General features: G+C 41.4%; 2 protein-coding genes across 2 annotated transcripts; both read right to left on the minus strand.

Moving 5' to 3' along the window:
- Positions 1–297: 297 nt before the first annotated feature.
- Positions 298–756, minus strand: LOC311062860 (NADH dehydrogenase [ubiquinone] 1 alpha subcomplex subunit 12-like; the record flags this gene model as incomplete). Its single annotated transcript, XM_084082079.1, has 1 exon — positions 298–756. One exon carries the CDS (start codon positions 754–756, stop codon positions 298–300), a length of 459 nt encoding a protein of 152 aa, XP_083938205.1.
- Positions 757–16893: 16137 nt separating this feature from the next.
- On the minus strand, positions 16894–20132 carry LOC311063630 (alpha-1-antitrypsin homolog; the record flags this gene model as incomplete). Its single annotated transcript, XM_084083155.1, has 4 exons — positions 16894–17101; positions 17415–17562; positions 18583–18853; positions 19469–20132. The coding sequence occupies 4 exons, from the start codon at positions 20130–20132 to the stop codon at positions 16910–16912; spliced, it is 1275 nt and encodes a 424-aa protein (XP_083939281.1). The 3' UTR covers positions 16894–16909.
- Positions 20133–22953: the final 2821 nt, after the last annotated feature.

A 22953-nucleotide genomic window follows, 5' to 3' on the forward strand; every position in this document is an offset into this window, starting at 1 on the left:
TGTCGCCGACAACACAAGTGTTGTGCCCGGTGTCAAGTCGGTTGGATAGACAGATGTCTAGAACCGCCGATCCCAAACGATATGTCCATATATAGGCATAGATCCGGTTGTCTGTAACCACCGATCTGACCAATATGCCCATATAATGGGCTCCATGTATGGGCATACATGTGATACAGTCACATGTAGACAGACGCAATTGTCTATGTCATAGACATAGAAATAAAATGATTACAGATATGTAATACGTATCTATAAATATTGTTTTATTACGTTTTATGATACACTATAAGGGAATCAAAGGTCAGATTCAGGAGTCTCCTCAGCTTTTGGTGAAATCCATTCATGGATCTTCTTGCGTGTGGTGGGGTACGGCACATACTGCTGGGCTGTGCCACTCACGTTGAACTGGTGGATCTCTGCTAGGAACTTCCTGGGTTCGGGGGGATGTGTGGTGGGGGGATCATCTGTCATACAATGCAGCCAGCCGTGCCATTCAGCAGGCACCATGCTGCCATCCACCTCCCACGTGGTGTTCTTTCCATTCATTTCTCTTGTGTAAATCACCCAGCGGTGGCGTCCAAAGAAATAGTGCTTGCTGTCCTCGTAGTATTTGTTTCCATACTTATCCACTCCGACCAGTGTTCCTGTCTTCACGTCATTTACTCTGAATAACTGGAGGAGAAAGCCGCGCATGCCACCGTGGCCTCTTAGTTGGCCAAAAGCCCTCCGGACGATATTCACATACCCCGACATCTTGACACAGAACTGTTATCACAACGGACTGTTCTCCTAGTAAAACTCATCTATGACGTATCGTTGACGTATCACTCCAAATATGGGTAAGGTTACAGCCCGATCAGCCCCATTAAAAAGTGTGATGACAAAGAAAAAATAGAACAAGCAAAGTCCAAATTAGGTTCATATTTTGTTTCATCCTCTACCTGTTGCAACTCCAGATGAGCCTGACATAGCACGATTCATCCACACTACTAGCATTACCTTCATTGGGATCAGGGAGCCAGATTAACACAGTACTGTGACTGTCACTGTCTACAAAGAATCTGATGTTAGTAAATTGAAGTTCATAGCCACATACCCTACTTATATCATGCCCTTCAAATAGTGGCGAGAAGTAGGAACTTGAAATATATTTTTTACTTGAACTGTTGGGCCGCGGTGCCAATTCTTTTAAACATTTACAGTTACTCATTAGCTGAAGTGGGTCCGTGGTGCTGAATGCTTTGAATTTGTGTGAGAGAAAACTGTTATAGCCTAGGCTTGTAAGCGCGGGCATGTGTTTGTTTGCTGTAAAGTGATGTAACGTCAAGCTTTAATGGGTTATTATATCGCACCATAATGCAGCAGTAGCCTATAGTCCTCATCTGAACCAGTGGCACACAGGTCTGCAGTCTGTACTGTACCACAGTATAGTTTTTACATAGCCGGTTCGGAGGGTCCGATCACACACTCTGCCCCCGACTTGTTCCGCCACTGAGGTCACATGCTGTCACTGCTCTATTCGGCTGTGTGTTTCAGTCAAAACAGTGGGATTAAGTATGAAAGGGGGAAAAAACACAGCAGGTAGGCTATACCTTTACTGCATTTGTTTTTACTTTCTGTTTATTATTATGACACATTGTTTAGGTTGTAAAACATATACTAACATTGTTTTTTCTTGGCTTTTAAAAGTAATGTCTGCGATTGTAATATACAGTAATTTGTGTTTTAGAAAGTGGGCAGTGGCAATGAGGGGGCTTTTGATGGATGGAACTAATTTAAGAAAATGGAACAAATGAGGGTGATCTAGTTAATTTTTGGGGACTGTGATTTCTTTTTATTATTAACTTTGAAGGTGAAATAATTCATTTTAATTTGCATGAGCTAGTTCTTGTAAAGTGTTACTTGCATTTCACACTAAGTAAATGTCATGTTACAATTATCAAACTATGCTTAATACTCTTTTGTACCACTTTTGTTAACCACTTGAAGTGGATAACATTAGCCAGAAATATTTTTGGTGAAGAGCTTTGGTGTAGACAGAAAAAAGCAGGAAAAAGTACAGAGCCAACTCATATCCAGTGTATGGTGTAATTTCCCGATCATTTACAATCTCTGCAATATGATTATTGTCTCCGCCAGAGTATGTTTTCACTTTGTCCGTCCGTGTGTGTGTCCGTCCAGCTTTGTCCGTCCGTGTGTCCGTCCAGCTCCATACATGGGCACATGGTCTGTGAACACCTAACATTGGTCAAGCTTCACGTGACATCACAATATGTAATATAAATAGGTAAGACAGAATTCATCAGGAACAGTTTTACCACCTCGCCTGGCGGAGACCTGTGCTCCGAGGAGCACATTTTCTAGTTGTGAGTGCTTTTGATTTGCGATAAACGTTATTATTATTATTATATAAACGTTATTATTATTTCACACTAATTTAGGATGTTGCCTGCTTTCTTCGTGTACTGTATGTCTGAAGCCACAGCGGTCGGGGTGGGTGGGCAGATGGCAGTCGATGATTCTCTCTGCTAGAATTGGGCTATCATTGCCTGCGGCAGGTTTAATTTATTGAGATGTTGCAGACGGTACATCCTCTGCTGAACCTTTTCAGACATAGAGAATAAGTTTTACCTCCCACCTGAGGTCCAGGCAGATTGCAGTTCCCAAGACCTTGAATTACTTGCAGTCATGACTATTCTGCTGTTGTACAGACCGGGCTAGGGGCTTATCTGCCAGAGGCCTTAACCCTAATTTATACTTCATCACATGATGGTGTCACTTGACGAAAATAACTTTCAAGCTAACAAGGTGTCGCAATGCAGTGTTACCTTAAAAATGTGTCTTTAGTAGACCCTCAATGTGGTCCTGAGAGTTTTCCCCTAATTAAGGGTGGTGAGTGATGATTCAGTTGAGTGGCGAGGTCGGAGAACAAGACGACACCAGGCAGTATCACATGACAACTTTTTAAGTTTATAAAAAGTCATACTGTGTAACTTTTTTAATTAAACAAAAGTTATTTTTGATTTAGGCTTTCACTGGTATATTATAACCATTCCAAATAAATGACTTTTTTTTGTGCAACTTCTCCAAACACTATTAATCGTTACTTTTATTCATGAGTATCGGCCCCCGACATTCGTGCCAAAATGACCTAGGCACCGGAAGAGTACTGGAAGTATATTTATTTATGTATTTTACAGCTAATAAATGCAGTTTCATTCTGACATCGTGTTGTTGCTTTCCAAAATCCTCAAGCGCCAGGACCCTGCAGTATTCAGGCCGGGGTGTCGCTAAAACAGACAACTAATTTGAATGTTCCACAGTATGACTACAGAGAATACTGTATACAATAGTATGGTTCACAGTATGTGACGAGAAGATATGAGTTATAACAGATATAGAACGGAATTGAGTATGCAGTACAGATTAGAAGAAAATATGATGCACTACAATGTTGATTAGTTAGTCCCTCAACAGTTGCATCTCATCATTGGGGCATGCAGTACAGTATGTGATAAACTGACCATGACGTCACTTTAGTTTATCTATTCTATGCTTACATAGAAGTGAATCTTTACAAACATAAAGGTTAAGCACGTCAAACCTAAAATACATCACAGTTATTTGTGGCGAGCGACACTGTCGTACACTGTCGACGTTTTTTTGTGACCATGCCAGGACGACATCTCTGTATGGTGACCCTGGTGCTGCTGACTCATAGCTTGTGGGGGTGTCCAATTGACGTACATTAGTGTTGAAGAGCCATGAAGAACTAAATAGAGAGCATGCAACCCTGTGCTGCACCAGTCAGTGTGCCAGAGCAGTGGTTTTTCATATCAAGGTCCATTTCATATCAAGGTCCACTATTTATTCGGCATTTGATCCACGGACCACCATTCGATGAGATTTAGCCTCTCAGACCCAAAATATTTTGTAATCGTTGGATACATTTTTGTCCTCAATTCTATGCTGTATTGATGTTGGTACCATAGGAGAGATAACAGGCAAATGTTGATCAAAATAACAATGATTTAATTAAGTAATGTAGATGTTTAACAATAATTTAACTCTTGAGAGTGTAAAATGAAACCAATCATTTTACACTCTCAAGAGTTAAATATCTGTAAGGGTCCATTTGCTTACCAACTCTCCATCATTTAGCTATAGGGACCTCCACCTGGAACCACTGGTGGTCCCCGGACCACTGGTTGAGAACCAGTGTGCTAGAGGTTTGCCAGCCTAGCATCACATGCTGCCCTGTCCTCGGTCCGGAGGCAGTCTAAATCTTGGAGGATAAAGTGCAGTCCAGTGTTGACTGCATCATCCACGGATCTAAGACAACACAAAGGTCAAGCAGTGAGTGGGGTCAGTGGTTGATTCGAGGCCGGACTCTAGCACAAGTCTGTCAAAGGCCTCCGTGACCACAGAGGTCAGATAAACAGGCCTGCCGCAATTAACTGTGAAGGTTTTCGATGGACAAGCGATGTGGCGCTAGAGGGAGGTGCCACCGGGGCACTGGCTCAGGAGGGAGAGCTGCCTTGGAATGAGTCTTCCGGCTGCGTGATGAGGTGTCCTTGAGCAAGATACTTTTAACCCCTAACTGCTCCTGATGAGCAGGTTAACGGTGCCTCGCATGGTTTCCTCTGCCATCGAATGTGTGTTCAAAGTAGTGCATATAGTAAAGTGCTTTGGTTGTGCCTTTATGCTTTTTGGGGATAAAGGCACTTTATCTAAAATTGTGCTTCTGCATCTGTGATAGTCTGGAAGTGGGTATTAACTTGAGGTTATCCTGTTGCTTAAAAGGGCTGGCCTATCTTCAACTCCAAGGCCATGTGGGCTAAAATGTCCCGAGAGCGATCATAGCCAAAGGCAGTCCCAAAAAAATCATTCATTTCTAAGTAAAGATTAGGGTCAGGTTTTAATCCTTGGTGAAGAAAGATCGGGCTTCAGCCCTTATCAGAGTGGAACAAAAACTAAGATAATCTCCTCTGTATATTTCCTCAACTAGTCGCAGAACTAGGGGTTCAATTGGTGTTGTGTGTACACAAGCTAATCTTTGTTTTGCTGTGAGAGCCACATGGTCAATAAAGGACTAGGACCAGGCATGACAAATGAAGGAACGTATGGATGTGGTGAAGGGATGAGGTTGAAAATCAATCAACTCTGACGTTCCATATTCCCTGGAGAAGGGGCACCTGCAATTGCTGTCACTCACACTAAGCTGGGCTCAAGTGAATGTGGCCAAGCCACAGTTGGACTTCAGGTTGAAACTGATTCAATGACTTTGTATTACCCACTACCTTCATGTTGCAGAAACTCCTCTCCTGACAATGAGCCCCAAGCGGATTAAAGCAATAGATTTTCTTTACAGCATGCTTCCTTTTTGTTGCTGTAACATCAGAACCACACACTGAGTTGACTGAAAGCTGACATGAAAAACTCTTCACAGAGTGCATTGTTGACACCACACTGTTGTTTACACAGAGACATTGGCACTACCATATGTATCCAGCAGTCTCAAAGTGAATGTGAAAAGAGCTGTGTTGATAGGAAACAGTGATGAAAATATGCTTGTTTGGCTCAAATGAGGAACTCAAAAATGAGGAATATTCTGAGCTCATCAAAGAGGGTGAGAAAGAGAGTGAAGTGAGCGCACTGCTGATATACAGTGCTTTGTTTGCTTTGATGATCATTATTTCTCTGGGATATGAATTATGAATCCATACTCCGAAAGTGTAATTGAAAGTGAGCAGGAACGTTTGAACCGTGCCACCAGTCTCCGTCAGTCACACTAATAAGCTTCCATCTGGCTTTGATGTCGAAGTGTCACTTCCTCTGGAAAGGAGGAAACCGAAGGACTCAGAGGGCCCTATCTCTCTCTGTCTCTCTCCTGCTCTCTAGTTTACGTTTTTCGTATTTTTATCTCTGCCACTGTCAGATATCATCAGTGTATATGTGAGATTGCATCTTAAGTGGTGACACACAGCCAGATAAATTACTGCGCACACACAGGGATACACTTAGCATATGCCAGACCAAACACACACATAAGGACACACACACATGCAGAAACAATCAATCCCGCTATTAATCATTCTAACCAGGGGTCATCAACATCTCCCACAATATTGGCATGAAACAAAGTGACAGGTATGCATGTGACTAAACAAGAGAGATTTCCATTATTTATTGATTGCGAACGCATGTGACGAACAGCAAGACAGAGAAATGAAATGCGGGCTGATGAAATTCATATTACAATACCATGTGCCACTCTTGACTTGATTTTGGTGGATGTAGCCTGAAGCCTGATTTGTACTTTGTCGTATGGCAGTGTCACATGCCGGGAAAAAAGCCGATCTACAAGCTCACAATGCGTCGAGGATGTGACACATTGTGAGCTTGTAGAACTGTTATGTACGGTCCGTGACACGGACGTACGATGGAGCATAAATTAGGCATAACTCTTCTCCCCTCCGCCCTCGCTCCCTCTTCCACCTTTACTCCGTTAACGCGTCTTTCAATCACAGCGCTGGCATGATGTTTAAACATAAATCACAAGCATCTGTGCTTATAAACATCGGGGTTTGTTTTTTTTGCGATGGCCTGATAATGAGGTAGAATAAATCTCTGTTGCCCACAGTCGCCATTGGTCCAGTGGTAAAGGGTTGTTGTAAAGCCACATAAACTGCCCCAGCCATTTTAACAAGGACATGACGCAAACGTACCGCCCGACAACATTATTATATGAGATACAATGATTTATGAATAGCCTATATACTGGAGCCACCCCCAATATAAACATATGTATATAGCTAAAGTAACGGCTCATGAATCTATTATTTATCTGGATAGAAAGGAAAGTGTGTGAAAATAAAACAGGAATAAACTGCAATGTGAACGATGCTTGTGTAATAAAAGTTACTTTAAACAGCGGTCAATACCGACTTGAATTCTCTCAAGCGATGATGACATCAGAATATAGGCAGCAGAGACTTCCAATGGCCGATGCTATGTTCTTCTGCAGCTTGTGTGGTACTCTCGTTAAACACTGGACATAACAAATGACACATTGATCGTCCCTCTCTCTCTCTCTCTCTCTCTCTCTCTCTCTCTCTCTCTCTCTCTCTCTCTCTCTCTCTCTCTCTCTCACTTGCAGTCTCTCTCTCTCACTTGCAGTCTCTCATTCTCTCTCTGCGAGGAAGCAGAGTCTCTGCCAGCAGCCAGCTCCCGCTGCAATCAAAAGGAAACATTTATCTTTATTATAGTCCACTCTAAGCCACGGGAACAAGCTGTGTAAAGTCTATTCATCTTGTCAAGGCAATCCTTAATACTACCTAGGATGGCTGCCGCTCATATAGTCTGAAAGGCTCTCAAACGTATTCAGAACGTAATATCCGAAGGTTCAACTTGTTCATTTTTCAGAGATGTCACGTATAGACCAAAGGGAGAAGCCTGGCCCAAGCAGAGCACAAAGGTATGGAGACTATGGGAGATTAACTGATTATTGAACCAATAGGCTCTCAGACTGAGAATGTAGTGATTCTGAATTCTTCACTGTAGTGTGAAAAGAAGGCCACCACTGGGACCCAGCTGAAAGACTGTTATAAGTTAGATGGGCTCAGCTGACAAGCTGTGTTGTTTGGCTTGATTTCCTTTCGTTTTGAGTTGCCACGCCACAGATTCTGAGCTCGCTCCATGGAACATCACTGTGTTTGAGATAGAATGCAGGTTCACACCTAGCTTGCTGTCTAACCACTTAACCACATACATAGACCCTAGAGTCCTTATTCTGGGCATGTCATAACAGGAAAATATTCAGTGAAAATAGGAGAACATTCTGTGACATTTTTTTAGGCCCAAACTCATATTGTACTAGGTATTTTAGTTTGTTAAGAAGCAGCAATGTGTTTGGTGAATGTAGCAACAATTCACCGAAGGGTACAAACCCTTGTCCTAACCAACATTTGTTGTTCTGAGTCTGTTGATTGTAATCTTAAAGTGTGTGTGTGTGTGTGTGTGTGTGTGTGTGTGTGTGTGTGTGTGTGTGTGTGTGTGTGTGTGTGTGTGTGTGTGTGTGTGTGTGTGTGTGTGTGTGTGTGTGTGTGTGTGTGTGTGTGTGTATGTGTGTGTGTGTTAATCTACACTTCAGGGCAGTCAGATAATTCCCACCAAGTTTCATGAAAATCCACCATTCAAACTTTAAGTTTTGTGTCAAAGCTTATCTTGGTATGAATCTAACAAAGACAAACACACTCAAACTAAGACAGGACATATTGCAAATATCTAAAGGGTGATTGATATTTAGTTGTGCACCAGTGTTGTGCACCGAAAATAGCCAATCAACAAGCTCACAAGGCGCCACGCTGCGACGTGTTGTGAGCTTATCGGCTGTTTTTGGCGCAAGACACCGGCACAACCAAGTATAAAGCAGATGTTACAAGGCATTATGACCCACTCTTCATGCTCCACTTGGCTGAACAAGACTAACACCAATATAGGGTATTTATGCAATAACGTATCTATATGTCATGTACGCATGACCCCCACAACCCAGCAGCCAGTGCACTTTATTGATGGGATCAGTCAATTGACACAATTCAGAGCTGAGGTGATTCAGAGCCAATTGTGTCCAGAAAATGAGAGGATCAGTGTTGCTGTCTAGTGGGGTCTGATGTGAAATGACAGAGGAATCACAATTGTTGTCTTTACAGGTGACTTGGATTGATACATTGCGATGCAGTGGCAGCCGGCTCGATAACACAACAGGGAATCTGTCCAAATGCATTATGTCTAATCCCATTTGTCAACAGCAGTAGACAGGCTTACATTTAGGGTCATACTGTATAGCACACGCGTGCGTGCGTGCGTGCTTGCGTGCGTTTTTTAAAGAGAGTGAGTCTGTAATTCTGGCATAGGTCAGTACAGCGAGTGTGAGTGATGTGCAACCTGCATTCAGCATGAATTTCAGTAATAAGACATAACATTATTTGTTTACATGATGAGCTCTGGGGGGAGGGGGGTCTCAGTTTCTTTATCCTCATTCTGCCAGACGCATCAACATTACATGCCTTTGATTTCTTAGTACAAGATATGTGTCAATTGCATGGCTCGATTTTCTGCAGTATCAGTGGCAGATCCATAAATAATAAACATCAGCAAGGTCTATTGTTCCTGAATGTTTGTGCTTGCTGGGAGAACAGCCTCTTTCTGTCAGCCAAGCCTTTCACTTATGCCTTAGTTTGTTTGGCTTTTGATGCATATTTAACTAAGTTATGCATATGCACACAAAGTCCTCTGTGTTGATTTAACTCGGAGTGTAAAATTATGAATCCATTTGGTTAAAAAAAAATTAAATGCTCAGAATGAACCGTTACGCGTCTAATTGGGTCCATTACTTACACCATCGGAGTTAAATTAAGACGCTGATGCCTTCACAGTGCATGCCGTAAATTCTTTGTCAGCCGGGCTAGTATTAGATTATTCTTTAACTTCCCTGACCCATGTCCACAGTTGCGTCATTGCGGACAGTTATGTTTTGATCTAAATGGGACAATATCCCCCACAGAGCTCATGGGGTCTGGTTAACTGCTATACCAAGACTGGAAGGTTGTTCTTAAGAAAATAAACTCTTAAGTTTAGTGCCTGACCCTGAGGCTCTAAGTCCACTCCAAACCACAGTTCTAAACAGTTTTTCCCTTCATCTTGCATCATTTAATTGAGAAATGCATTAATAAAACAAGCCTCCCACAAAACTAGAAGGAGCTAGCATGGAAATCTATGATCTCATAGAGTTCTTGACAGAGATTAGACCCTGGATTTTTCTTTCTTTTTTTTCTGAAATTACTTTGTGCTGTCCAAGTTCATACAATCTTTTAAGCTAGAATTGCTTGAAATTGGTGGCTTTGTGGTGCAGAGCTCAAGCATTAACTGATGAAAAGAGAGAGTGAAATTACATGACCTTTCAGATGTTCAGCTCATTTCACTTCACTATGTAAATTGGGCCAATTAACGCACAGGTGGATTTGCCATAATTTGGATCTGAAATATACCAACGAGTTGAACCATAACTGGAAAACGGCCAGGTGCACTAAACTGTCTTTTGCTGCCATTTTCTCTTGTGCCACAACAGTGCCACCTTGTGGTAGAGGTAGTACGTACTCTAATGTATCTCTCTCTCACACACACACACACACACACACACACACACACACACACACACACACACACACACACACACACACACACACACACACACACACACACACACACACACACACACACACACACACACACTGTGTGTGTGTGTGTTGTGTAAATGGTGCATTTATATGTTAGTGCATTACATTCACCCATTCATACACCGATGGCAGAGGAATAATATGCAATAGATTGTATGCAATGTGTATATATATATATATATACATATATATATATACACATATGTATATATATATATGTATATATATATATATATGTATATATATATATATATGTATATATATATATATATATATACATACACATATATATATATATATATATATATATATATATATATATATATATATATATATATATATATATATATATATATATATACATACACATATATATATATATATATATATATATATATATATATATATATATACATACACATATATATATATATATATATGCATTAATCACTTAAAGGGATAGTTCACCCCAAAATCCCTTGAATTCATGGATATTTTTTGTTTTTTGTTTCATTCCTAAGCAAATAATTTGATGACCGACGGTAGCTCCGGTAGGACACTCAAAGTGTCAACTTTGAGTCTCCTACCGGAGACATTAGCATCTTTCCTCCGGTCATCAAATGATTTGCTTAGGAATGCGACAAAAACAAAAAAACTCCATGAATTCAAGGCTTCATGGGGTGTGTAATTGATAGAAAATAAGTCATGTTAGGGTGCCTACCCTAACCTACCTTTAAGCCCTATGGTATAGCCTACCTGCTATTCGCTGATCTACAAGCTCACAACAATGTATATACATCCATCTAGATAGATCTTCTGAATGTCAAGAAAAATGTATTAATATTAATTTAAAGAGTTATCTCAACCACTAAACCCATTAACCACTTAAACCAGCTATACTTAGTACACTAATACTTAGTTGACCAGGGTCGGCTCTGTAATTGGTCTGCTCTTTTCTCCCTCTACACCAATCTCTTCACCAAAAATATCCGATCTACAAGCTTGCAACGTATCACATTGCGACTCGTTGTGTGCTTGTAGATCTGCTATTTATGCAGAATGTTCCACCCAGTATACAGTAGGATGCTAGGGTTCAAGCTGGTTAATATAACTCTTCTCCTTCTCCTTAGCTATCAGACATTCTGAGAGATCCGGGCAAAAGTTGGTGTCTTTAGCAGTAGCACTCTGAACCAACGGAGCCGACCCCCTGGTCCGATGTTGCATTATAGATGGCCCCCTCACATGTTCTCACACCGTAGGATTTGCGTGAGTACAGCACATTTGATCATTTTTCAGAGAGGAAATAATAAGCAAAGTGGAGAGATCTGAGAGTTGGCATGTTACTGGTCGGTGTAGGTTGTGATTTTTCAGAAGCGTATTCCACTAATGATGGGTTCTTTAAATGACAGTTCAAAAATAACATGCTGTGTGATGTATTGAAATAGAAGCACAGTGTCATTTTCCGTTACCTGATCTCACATCAATTTCAACTGGGTGGCCTCCAGTTATGTAGAAGACAACGTTCAGCCAACTCAGAGGATCAGTGAACATAAAAGTTCAAACCGTACAAACGATCGGGATTATCCTGTCGCAGTTCATTTGAAGGATTTTAAACATGATATTTGCAGTTTTTGGTTCACTGGTATTGAGCAAGTTCGCCTTCCTAAGAGAGGGGGCAACCTTGACCTTCTACTTAAACAGCATGTTGGATATACACACTACAAACCTTAACACCAAGGGGACCGATGAACTTTTACTTTTGCTTTGCATTCCATTTCTCCACTCCCAGACTCTACGCATAATCCTCTGCCTGGATTGAGGTGGCAAAGTTGACATTTGTCATGAGTTCTCTGAATTTATTTTTTGTTATTGAGATGTTTTGATGTGTTGATGAGTTTGTTTAAATTGTGATTATCCACTGTCATTTTGTATTGTATCGAGTAATTTGTGTATTCAGTGATTAGATTGATTGAAATGAGAGCATTTATTCAAATATAATTGCTTTTGTGTGAGTGGTTACTGGTTGGAGTTTGTGTGAGTGGTTGCTGTAGACCCCTTGTTTGTGTATATATTTGTGGTGCTACCACTCAAACATTGCCTTTTTAATAATATATTTTTTCTCTGTTGGGAGCAAACGAAGATGGTGTGCAGGTTCTTCTGTTTCATCTTTTTTTTAATGTCTGCTGTTAATATTCATCCCCAGCACTTTGATATTTCACAATGTTACTGCTGCTTTGTCACATACACACCCGTTCATACTGCCAGTCTTGTGATAAATAGCACTTTTAGAAAATGAACTGTTCATGATCATTGTAGATGTGTGTAGACTGTGAGCAGTGTCATTTTGATCGAGAAAAAGAGACGCAAATAATCTCATAACACCTTCAATCATTAGACCTTGCAAAATGTTCAGTATTTGCCATTGCATACAATTAAAAGGCCGATAATGTCGAGTAGTATATCCTTAATTATGATTACTTGTACCTTTTATAAACTTTCATGTACTTACAGGGTTAGGGTTAGGGTTTGTTGATTTATTATTTTTGAACCTTTTTGTCTCCGCCAGGCCGAAAGGCATGGCGAGAGAGTATGTTTTGCACCCCGTCCGTCCGTCCGTCCGTCCGTGTGTCCTGTCCGTCCGTTAGCTGCTAATCTCCAGCACCGTTGGGCCGGTCGCTGCGAAACTGTGCACACACACTGCCTCGATGCCAATTCAGAACCTCTGCCCCAAAATTTTCACACTGGCCTGTTATAGCGCCACCAGGAGGCGATTTGTGCAAAACCCATTTTTTTATATTACTCCTACAGATTTGATCCAAACGTCATGCAAATCGGTACACAGTATGTCTATAGTCATGTGATCAACCCGGATCTTTCCGATTTTCCAGATTCCATTCTCATTGGCTAAGGTTGGCAGGATTGGTCCGTTTTGAACAAAATGCCTCAAATCATGAACACAGCTTGCGATTTCCGTGAAATTTCACACGCACGTTCCCACTAGGCAGAGGAAAAAATGCCACCCTTTTCACATTGGCCTATTATAGTGGCACCAGGAGGCTACAATAACGTACCTGACCTGGCGGAGGAGACCTGTGCTCCAAGGAGCACTTTTCCTAGTTTTTTTATGGATCTATCAAAATTGCTCTTTCTGACATATTTTCTTTGTCTCCGATAAAGACATCACAGCAAGGCCATGGTAACATGTGGTTTACAGTAAGAATAAGTGAAAATAGGCAAGCATAATTGGGGGAACCATCTATGAAAAATGAGCTGGGAAAAAAGGAAAAATAGGAGTCCCAGGGTTTTTTCTGAATTCATCTGATAAGAGATGCAAGACATGTAAAACTAAAGATCAGAAGACGTTCATTTTCCTTTTGATACCAAACACATGTTTCATAAAGCACCAATTAAAAATATGCTTTAAATGCTTATTAAGCAAAACAGTGCTGTTTCGAGTTGATGGTATAACTCTCTGGTAACATCACTATGCCTGTATGATCTGAGGGATCTAATTTAGTTGGTATGGGAAGTTATGAAATGCATTGCAGAAAAGGACACACGCACACGCACACACACACACACACACACACACACACACACACACACACACACACACACACACACACACACACACACACACACACACACACACACACACACACACACACACAATAAATGAGCTTCTCTGTATTTGTTCATGTCTTATGTTTAAATGCTCTTATTTGATTATTATTTCAGAGCAGAATCAACCATGGGGTGCACCATACAAGTGGCCATATTCCTTAAACCCACTAGAGGGCTCTAGCCCAAGTAAGTACTCAATTCAATTTAATTGTCACAGGTTTACAGGTGTTGTCCCTGGCTACAAGTAGAGGGATAAAACCGGTGTTGGGGATCTAAATTCAAATTAAAAAGAGATGAAATGGGTTCAAAATATCTGATAAATGTTTTTTTAAATGTTGGCCTTTTTTTTTACGGTTAATCCACTATAAATACCTAGTTTTAATAAAGTATACCTCTCCAGGAAATTAATTCCAGAAATAAAATTAAGCTATTGGTTTGTTTTTGTTTCCACATAGAAAGTAGGAAACTTATGTTATTGGATAATTAAGGAATGATGTTCAGGTAATTAAGCTATAAATAACTCCAAAAATAATTGATAGAGTGTTGCAAATCCTATTTACAGAGTGATGCTTCAGGAGCTTTTATTTGAAATGTTCACCAAAAAATAAAATAATAATAATAATAATTTCATTATTTTGGAACACTCTTGTTTCAGCACATTTAAAGGACAACTTCACAGTTTTTCAATCTATTTTCTTATAATTCGTCCTTACTTGTCCTTACTCATACTCGCTCTGTGTCTCAGAGGAGGGCTGTGGACAGTTCAGAAACCTGCCTACCTTTTTATTTATTATTATTAATGCAAGAATAATGGCTTCTATTTCGAGCATGCACCTGTCTGTGAAGAGAAAGGCTGTAGTCTCTATTAGCTTTGAATCCCCATTGATGATGTCATTAGTGGGCAGGTTTCTGAACTGTGCATAGTCCACCAATGAGACACAGAGTAAGTAGATGTGCTATCTTATAATGAACATTAGTGTTCTTCATTTATATGAAGATAAGGTTGAAAATGGGTGAAGTGCTCCTTAAACAAGTTACCCAACCGGTCTCCTAACTCAACCATTCATCATCACCCTTATCTCTGTCCTGAGTCATGTGTGTGTCTACTATCTACAGTACTGTATGTCTGCTCATTCAGGTACTGTTAGTGGCGACATGCAGTGATTGTGTAAACTGCACAGCAGCAAGTCTCTGTTTGACAGGTCAAAGGGGAGAGAAGTCGGGTTAGTGTGAATCATCTGAATAAACAGAGTCAAACTTCCTTTTCAGCCACACATGTTGCAAGCAGTGTTGCCAGATTCTGTGACAGAAACAAGCAACCAGGTCTAGGAAAACAAGCCCAAAAGAAGCGACTATGGAGCCACGTGAGCACTTTAAACATACATCAGCTATTTGAAAATGGCTGATCTACACAAGCTCACACTGTACAAGCTCACATGTGTGCTTGTAGTTATGCTATTTTCAAATAAAATCTTGGGGGGAAATTACAATAAGCAGACCTGGCAACACTGGTTGCAAGCGTTGGATTGAGAAAGAACTGATTTGTAAGAGTTCAAACCTAAATGAAGAATATTTAGGCTATTAGGACAAACTATAGGACTTGGGGCCATGCATGTCGGGAACGACGGAAGTCCTTCCATTTGTATTGGCTATTCAGCACAAACGTTACGCAAAGCTCAGCCAATCAGTTAAGCCGATGGGTTGGGTTGGCCAATCATGGAAGCCGTACATACAATCTACATACAATCTGCACTGAGAATTGCGTTTTCCTCAGACCCGCAGTCAGACAGATACAGATATTCGTGGTTATTTGGTTCTCGGAAATCGTTAGTCCATCCAAATTGCCATTCGGCACTGCAAACCTCGGGGTCATATGAGACACCAAGTTTGAGAACGTTGGGTAGGACGCCGGGACAAATCTCTGTGTGACACGCACGCACCTGAGATCAAATGAATAACCCATTCTATGGTATCTTGCTGTGTATTTTGTAATCTCTCACACTGAAAAAAATAAAAAATGTTACGCAATCACTTTGTGTTTGGGTTTTTAGCTTTTATTAACGAAGCAAATATTTTACTGGATGCAAACAAAGGTCCTTCCTGTAGTTTGAAAGAAGAAAATGGAAATGAAATCAACCCCTTCGTACTGCATGAAATGAAACTCATTATTAGCAAGTCTGTGAATAGGTTGGAATTTGGGAAATGAACAGATGTGATGAAAACTCATTCTAAAGGGGGTAGTTGCATAATATAATTACCATCCCAAAATGAAGCCATCAACTTTTCAATATGAAAGTAAAAAACATGTACACACACAAACACGCACGCACTCACTCACGCACTCACACACTTCATAATTGTATAACAACTTCTCAGTTAGTTTGACAAAATGGTAGATTTTTATTGCTAAAGCTGTCTTGATGTTCTTCACATTGTGATTTAAATTAAAGGTGTAAGTTATATTTTGGGTTAAAACAAAACTTTTTTGTTTTGTTATAAGGTAAAGCTCTATATTCTGATCTGATTTTGCGTCTCCCCGTCTCTACGGCTCTTTAGTAAACAGAAAATGTTCAGGTGGATCACTAATTTCATACAATCAGGAGAGACATACATTTAAAGTGTTCCTATCCTTTTGTTTAATCATTTTCAATGTCATTTGTTTATCCTATATCCTGTATGAGCTCTCTGTCCTTGGATCAAATTGGTATCCCAATCTGAAAATGTATTTTCTGTTTACTGAACAGCTGGATAGACAGGGAGACTCTGTTACTGAACAAATACACTACATAGAAATTAATACTATGGGAATATAGAGCTATTTAAGAAAAATCTCAAACTATATACCTTCAGATTATAACTAAAGGACAACCACGTTTTAACACAGAACTTGTAACAGGTACACAGTGAAATACAGTGTTAATTTAACTCTGAGAAAGAGGACACTTACGGTTAAATGTTTACATTCTCAGATTTAAATCTATACCCTGATGAGAGGGATTTTGACAGGATCCAGGTGACGGCATCTTCTTGACTCATTCCTTTTACGCAGCATTAGGATTGCTGATCTTCCCCATGAAGAGGATGCTCTTGGTGGAGTGCTCCAGGATGAAGACCAGGAAGGGCCTGTTGAGTTTCATAGTGTCTGGCATGCTCATGGGCATGATCTCAATAGTGGTGGCGGCTGCCGCCTCCGTTCCTGTCTCATCCACGCTCAGAACGGCCTTGTGGGACACCTGTAGAAGAACCAGGAAGATGTGGTGAAAAGCTATGTCGGACGCTTGTTACTTTAGCATCTAAATCTTGATTTATACTTTGTTGTACAATGGAAGTAGAATAGCCGATCTACAAGAAAGACTCCATCATAGGACGGATGATAAATTAAGCATAACTCTGCAAGTACATGATTCTGAAACTGTTCATGCGTTTCCACCATTTATACAGTTTCAGATATTTCAAAGACTTGCAACTCTTCTCATACAACCATTATTTCCACATAGATCACAAGGCATTTTTGTCCTGTAAGAACCATACATCGGTCTGTCATACCTTGGAGACCTTGACCCTTGGCTCCACAGAGATGCCGGAGAAATCAGCAGTATCTTGGAAAGCATGGGTGATGCCCATCTCCTTCAATGTGTTCTCCAGGGAGGCAGAAGCTGAGATGGAAAACTTGGGCAGGAACAGATCCACCGAGCTGGAGCACACATAAAATTCAGTGGAGTCAGTGTTATGCCATTTGCTCAAGTAAAAATTAGTTGGGGAAGGCTTGGGTTGAGTTTTGAGGTCAGTTTTAAAAGAAGAGAGGGTGGGGCTGATTTGATGTGGGTTCAGAGTCAGTTCCATTGAGAGGGTGGTGGCAACTGAGAAACTGCTTAGTCCCTCCATACATTATTATACACATAAGGTTTGTATATTTAACTGAACAAACTGGTGGCTGACTCATGCATACACAATATAATTTAGTTGACAAATGTAACCAAATAGACCGTTTTTGGCACTGGTTCTCAAAGAATAGTTCAGGGACCCCCAGCGCTCATCGAGGAGGTTCCAGGGGGTCTCAAGTTAAATGAGGAACAGTTTAAACACTTAAAGGACCAGGCAGGTTTGGCCATTTCAAACAAGATGTTGAACTTTTTATTTTTATTATTATATTATTATTTTATTGTATTAGTGCAAGAATAATGGCTTCTATTTCAGCACGCTAACTTTTGTTTGGAATCCCCATCGATTATGTCATTGGTACGTAGGTTTCTGACCTGTTCATAGCCCATGAGATGCTGAGTGAGTGGACGGAAATTGTGCATATTATAATGAGCATTAGTGAGGAAAATGTATAAAAAGATAAGTGGGTGGAAATATGAGAAAGATGAGATTGAAAATGGGTGAAGAAAGATCAGGTTGAAAATGGGTGAAGAGCTCCTTTTTTGTGTGTGTGTGGGGGGGAGGGGGGGGGGGTATTTTGAAAAGGTTGAAAAATCTTCCATTAAGGGGGTCCCTGCCACAACAACCTTTCAAAGGGGCGTCTGCGGCCAAATACCTATCAATTTGGAGCCCTAGACATGAAAATGTTTGAGAGACGCTGCTTTTACATGTCCATGTGTACACTCTTAAACACTCAGGATTTTACAGTGTAAATCAGGCTACTCTCCAACTGAACAAAAACCCTTCCCACAAACTCATAAAACCGTTGAAAAGCAATTCCTAACCCTTTTACCTTCTGAAGAGGGAGTCGTGCCAGTTTCTGATGTGCTCCTTGCTGATGTACGCCTCCACCTCCTGCAGCTTGCCCTCCTCAGGCAGCACGATCATCATGGAGGTGTTGCTCTTGTAGGGCAGCAGGATGACGGAGGTGTGGTTCGTCGGGTCCTGGTAGAAGTCGTAGCGGCCGGTCCTCTTCATCATGTCCACCTGGACCGTCAAGGCGTCGCTCACCTTGAAGTCGTCCTTATATGTCTGCGAGGCCTCAAATGGTTTCTCCCACTTCCCTGCATGAGGCCACATTTAATGCTGGTGTTAATTTTACTCACAGAGTGTATACAAATGTAGCCAAATGGATCTAATCCATTTGGCTATTTGGGTCTAATTTGGTTACATTTGTTCACTTTGTACATTCTCTACAAATGGATAAATGAACACTGAGAATTGCACTGTATAAGAGAGCAAATATTTGACTATCATGGGTTTGTTTTTATTATTACCATTATTTATTTTGCTGTGTGGAGGGAAGATAAATTATAGAAACTGCGAGTAATATAAGTCAAATAGATTTCAGTATAATCCATAAACATCATATATCATGTTTATATCTGTTTGCAGGGCATATGGAGGTAATACTGGTGCATTGTTGCCCTGTCTCATGCACTGTATATCCTTTATAAAAAAAACGAATTATGTTCACGAACAGACATTCAATGCACCAGTCACCACCACGGTTTAGATGTTGTCTGAGAGCCGGGAGGATTTTCATGACATGCAGTTGCCAAGGTATATAAACTACACACAACAACAACAACAACCAAACAGGCAATCAATCCAAGCTTGTTGTGTACGTCTGCATTAATGAGTTTGTTGTACACGAATGCTTGTGATGCATCTCCTACCTCTGAAGAAGACGTAGTTGATCAGCACCATGGCGGTGTCGGGGTCCAAGGAGGTCAGCAGGTCTGTGATCTTGTCCCCGGTCTTCTTAGCGATGAAGCTGTTGATCTGGGCCACGGCTCCGGCCTCGTTGGCAAAGTCGACGTCGAAGGCCTCGCCGGCGTAGTAGTGCTTGATGTCCGCAAGGAACTTCTCCGCGGTCTTGAAGCCTTGGCGCAGGGCCACGGCGTTGCCGACGTCGAGCTGCTGGGCGTCGCGTTGGTGACCGAGCATGTGAATGAGGTGCTCGTACGCCTCGTTCACCTGGTCCTGCGTCATGCTAGGAGCGTCGTAGCCCAGGGCGCCGAACAGCTGGCTGTGGGTGTCACCTGCGGCTCCTGTGGCCAGCATGGCAAGGGCGGTTGCGATGCCCAGCGGGGAGTAGAAGATGTTCTCGCCGGCGGCAGCCTTGGCACGCAGGTTCTTGTAGAGGGCAAAGGCAAAGTCAGCGTTCGGGGGAGACAACTTGAGGCAGATGTCCTCCACGCCGTGGTTGTGGGCCGCGCCGGGGCCATGGTGGAGGTGGTGGAACACCTTCCCTGTGTGACCCATGTGGTCTCCGTCGTGTGGCATGGCCAAAGCCACGGCCAACAGTGCCGCGAACGCACAACTAGAAAAGCCACGCATCTTTATCACCTGTGAAGATGAGACGGGAGGAATTAAAAGGATTGTATTCCTTATTTCTTAATCTATATTAGTTTGGCAAGCTCTGAAGTTTAATACACACATAGGGAAATATATACGCACAGACATCAGTCAGTCTCTCTGATAAAGTAGTTGATGGTCATCGTATCACGGATATCAATATGCTCACTGCCTTTTAGTTTTAGCCATGATTTTTCTGCCACTGTTCTTTGCTATTGTTCAATATTTTATTTTCTTGTTTTTTGCTCTGTTTGCCACTGTTCTTTGCTATTGTTCTATATTTTATTTTCTTGTTTTTTGCTCTGTTTTTGTTTTTAGTTTTTCTTGCTCTGTAAAGCACTTTGAGCTGCATTTATGTCATGAAAGGTGCTATATAAATACAGTTTATTATTATTATTACGTAGATGCACATGTGTGTACTGGGTCAAGCAGATAAAGGTCATAAATCATGACAGTGTAAACCATGAGCTGCAATAATGAGACCCTTAAGTCAAATTATGAGAAGAAAGTCTGTTGCAGGAGGACCTGAGATATCTTTAAATTACCTGTATTTTCCATAACACAGGATGAATGCAAAATAGTTTAAATTAGCCAGCAGGGACAAGCAGTTTTATTACTTACTCTATAACTTAATCTGTTAACTGCTCTCACACATAATCAAACATTTTACAATGACAAATTCTTCTAAACATCAACTCGTAACAAATTCTTCTAAACATCCAGATAGGAATTTTATCAAAAACACTCAGTAGCTGCTTTTGAAAAATGTTGCAACACACTTACCATCAGTGTCTTCTTCACAGAAGACAGCTTGGCAGCGATTGTACTGTTATATGGTCCTGGGTCAGCTGACCATCCTGTCAATGATTTACTCTGCCTGCTCTGTCCAATGCTCTTTGTGATGTTGTAACAGAACTCACTCAGCTCTCAGGAGTCAAGCCTGGCTTCTGAGTGGGTTTTGGTGTAAATATTTAGGCTCTTAGAGCCTGGTTTCTCCTGTCTTGCATCACTTCATATTAATAAGTTATTGGAGAAAGATTTCTACACTTTTTCTCTCTATATCAAGACCAAATGAAATAGCAGAAATCAATAGCCATTGACTCACGGTCACGGGAAAGGTACATAGAGGGTTAATTTAACTTTGAAAATGTTCGCTTGAACACTTTAAAGTTCTCAACATTCAGGATTTTTGCCCTATAAACCCAAATAATAATTACACATTTGCTATAATCCATAACTAGATTAGAATAGACATTTTCCAATGATGGATATATATTTTTGTCTGTCTGTCTGTCTGTCTGCGTGTTCTGGGTAATCTCGGAAACCGCCGCTGCGATCTGTGCCAAACTTTGCATATAGCAGCAGAACAAGGAAGTACTCAAATGATTTAGCTAACACATCCAAACCTTGTTGGTACTGAATGAATACAAAACTAGAAAAAGTGCTCCTCGGAGCACAGGTCTCCGCCAGGCCAGGTACGATATTGTGGCCTCCTGGTGGCGCTATAATAGGCCAATGTGAAAAGGGTGCCATTTATTCTTCAATCAGACACTGCATTCATGATTTGAGGCATTTTGTTCCAAAAATGTGTTTTGCTAAATTTGACCTGCTGGTGGCGCTATAACAGGCCAATGTGAAAAAGGGTGGCATTTCTTCCTTGGCCTAGTGGGAATGTGTTTGTGAAATTTCATGGAAATCGCAAGCTGTGTTCATGATTCGAGGCATTTTGTTCAAAACGGACCAATCCTGTAAATTTTGGAAGCAAACCTTAGCCAATGAGGATGGAATATGGGAAATCGGACCGATCCGTGTTGATCACATGACTCTAGAGATACTGTGTATCGATTTGCATGACGTTTGGTTAAAAACTGTAGGAGTAATGTTAAAAAATGGGTTTTGCACAAATCGGCCTCCAGGTGGCGCTATAACAGGCCCATGTGAAAAATTTGAGGCAGAGGTTCTGAATTGGCATCCAGGGAGTGGGTTTGCACAGTTTGGGAGCGAACGGGCCAACGGTGCCGGAGATTAGCTGCTAACACACAGACAGGACACACACACACACGGACGGACGGACGGAGGGTAAAACATACTCTCTCGCCATGCCTTCGGCCTGGCGGAGACAATAACCAAACAAGAAAGAATGACATAGATGTCATGATGGACGGCGCAGCCGCCCCCCCCCCCCCCCCCAAAAAGAAAATAGTTTTGGGGGTCCAAAAGCATGGGATGAAAAAAAAAAAAAAAAAAAGGAGGTCCGCGTTCCCCCCCCCCCCCCCCCCCCCTAGGGGTCCCTGGAGACCCTTGGGGGTCCCTGGGGGTGACCTACAGACACGGCGAAGGAAAACTGTAAAGCCACAGCCATGCATGCAAGATGTTGCACATGAACTCTGCAGCCGCACTGAGCAGAGATGCTCATAGGCCTGCGTCCTGCGTCGCTGACGCACAATATTGTGAAAGGACGCATTCATGACACCGTCGTGGCGTCCATGGGACGCACTAGAGTTGTCACCAACAACAGAGAAAAATATAAAAATAATTTGCGATAAAATTATTAGTGCACGATAAGTATCGGCCCGATAATTATCGGTTCGATATCAGGAATTATGACGTCATCCTGATAAAACCGATAACATTAATAATAGCTCTGATAATATATAATATTTGTCAACTGTGATCTGCATGGACTCTCGGTTAGACACCGTTGTACTGGAGAAGTATAACTCTCGGTTAGACACCGTTGTACTGGAGAAGTATAACTCTCGGTTAGACACCGTTGTACTGGAGAAGTATAACTCTCGGTTAG

Source organism: Gymnoscopelus microlampas (genome assembly GCF_963454915.1).
Source record: "Gymnoscopelus microlampas genome assembly, chromosome: 16".
Lineage (NCBI taxonomy): Eukaryota > Metazoa > Chordata > Actinopteri > Myctophiformes > Myctophidae > Gymnoscopelus > Gymnoscopelus microlampas.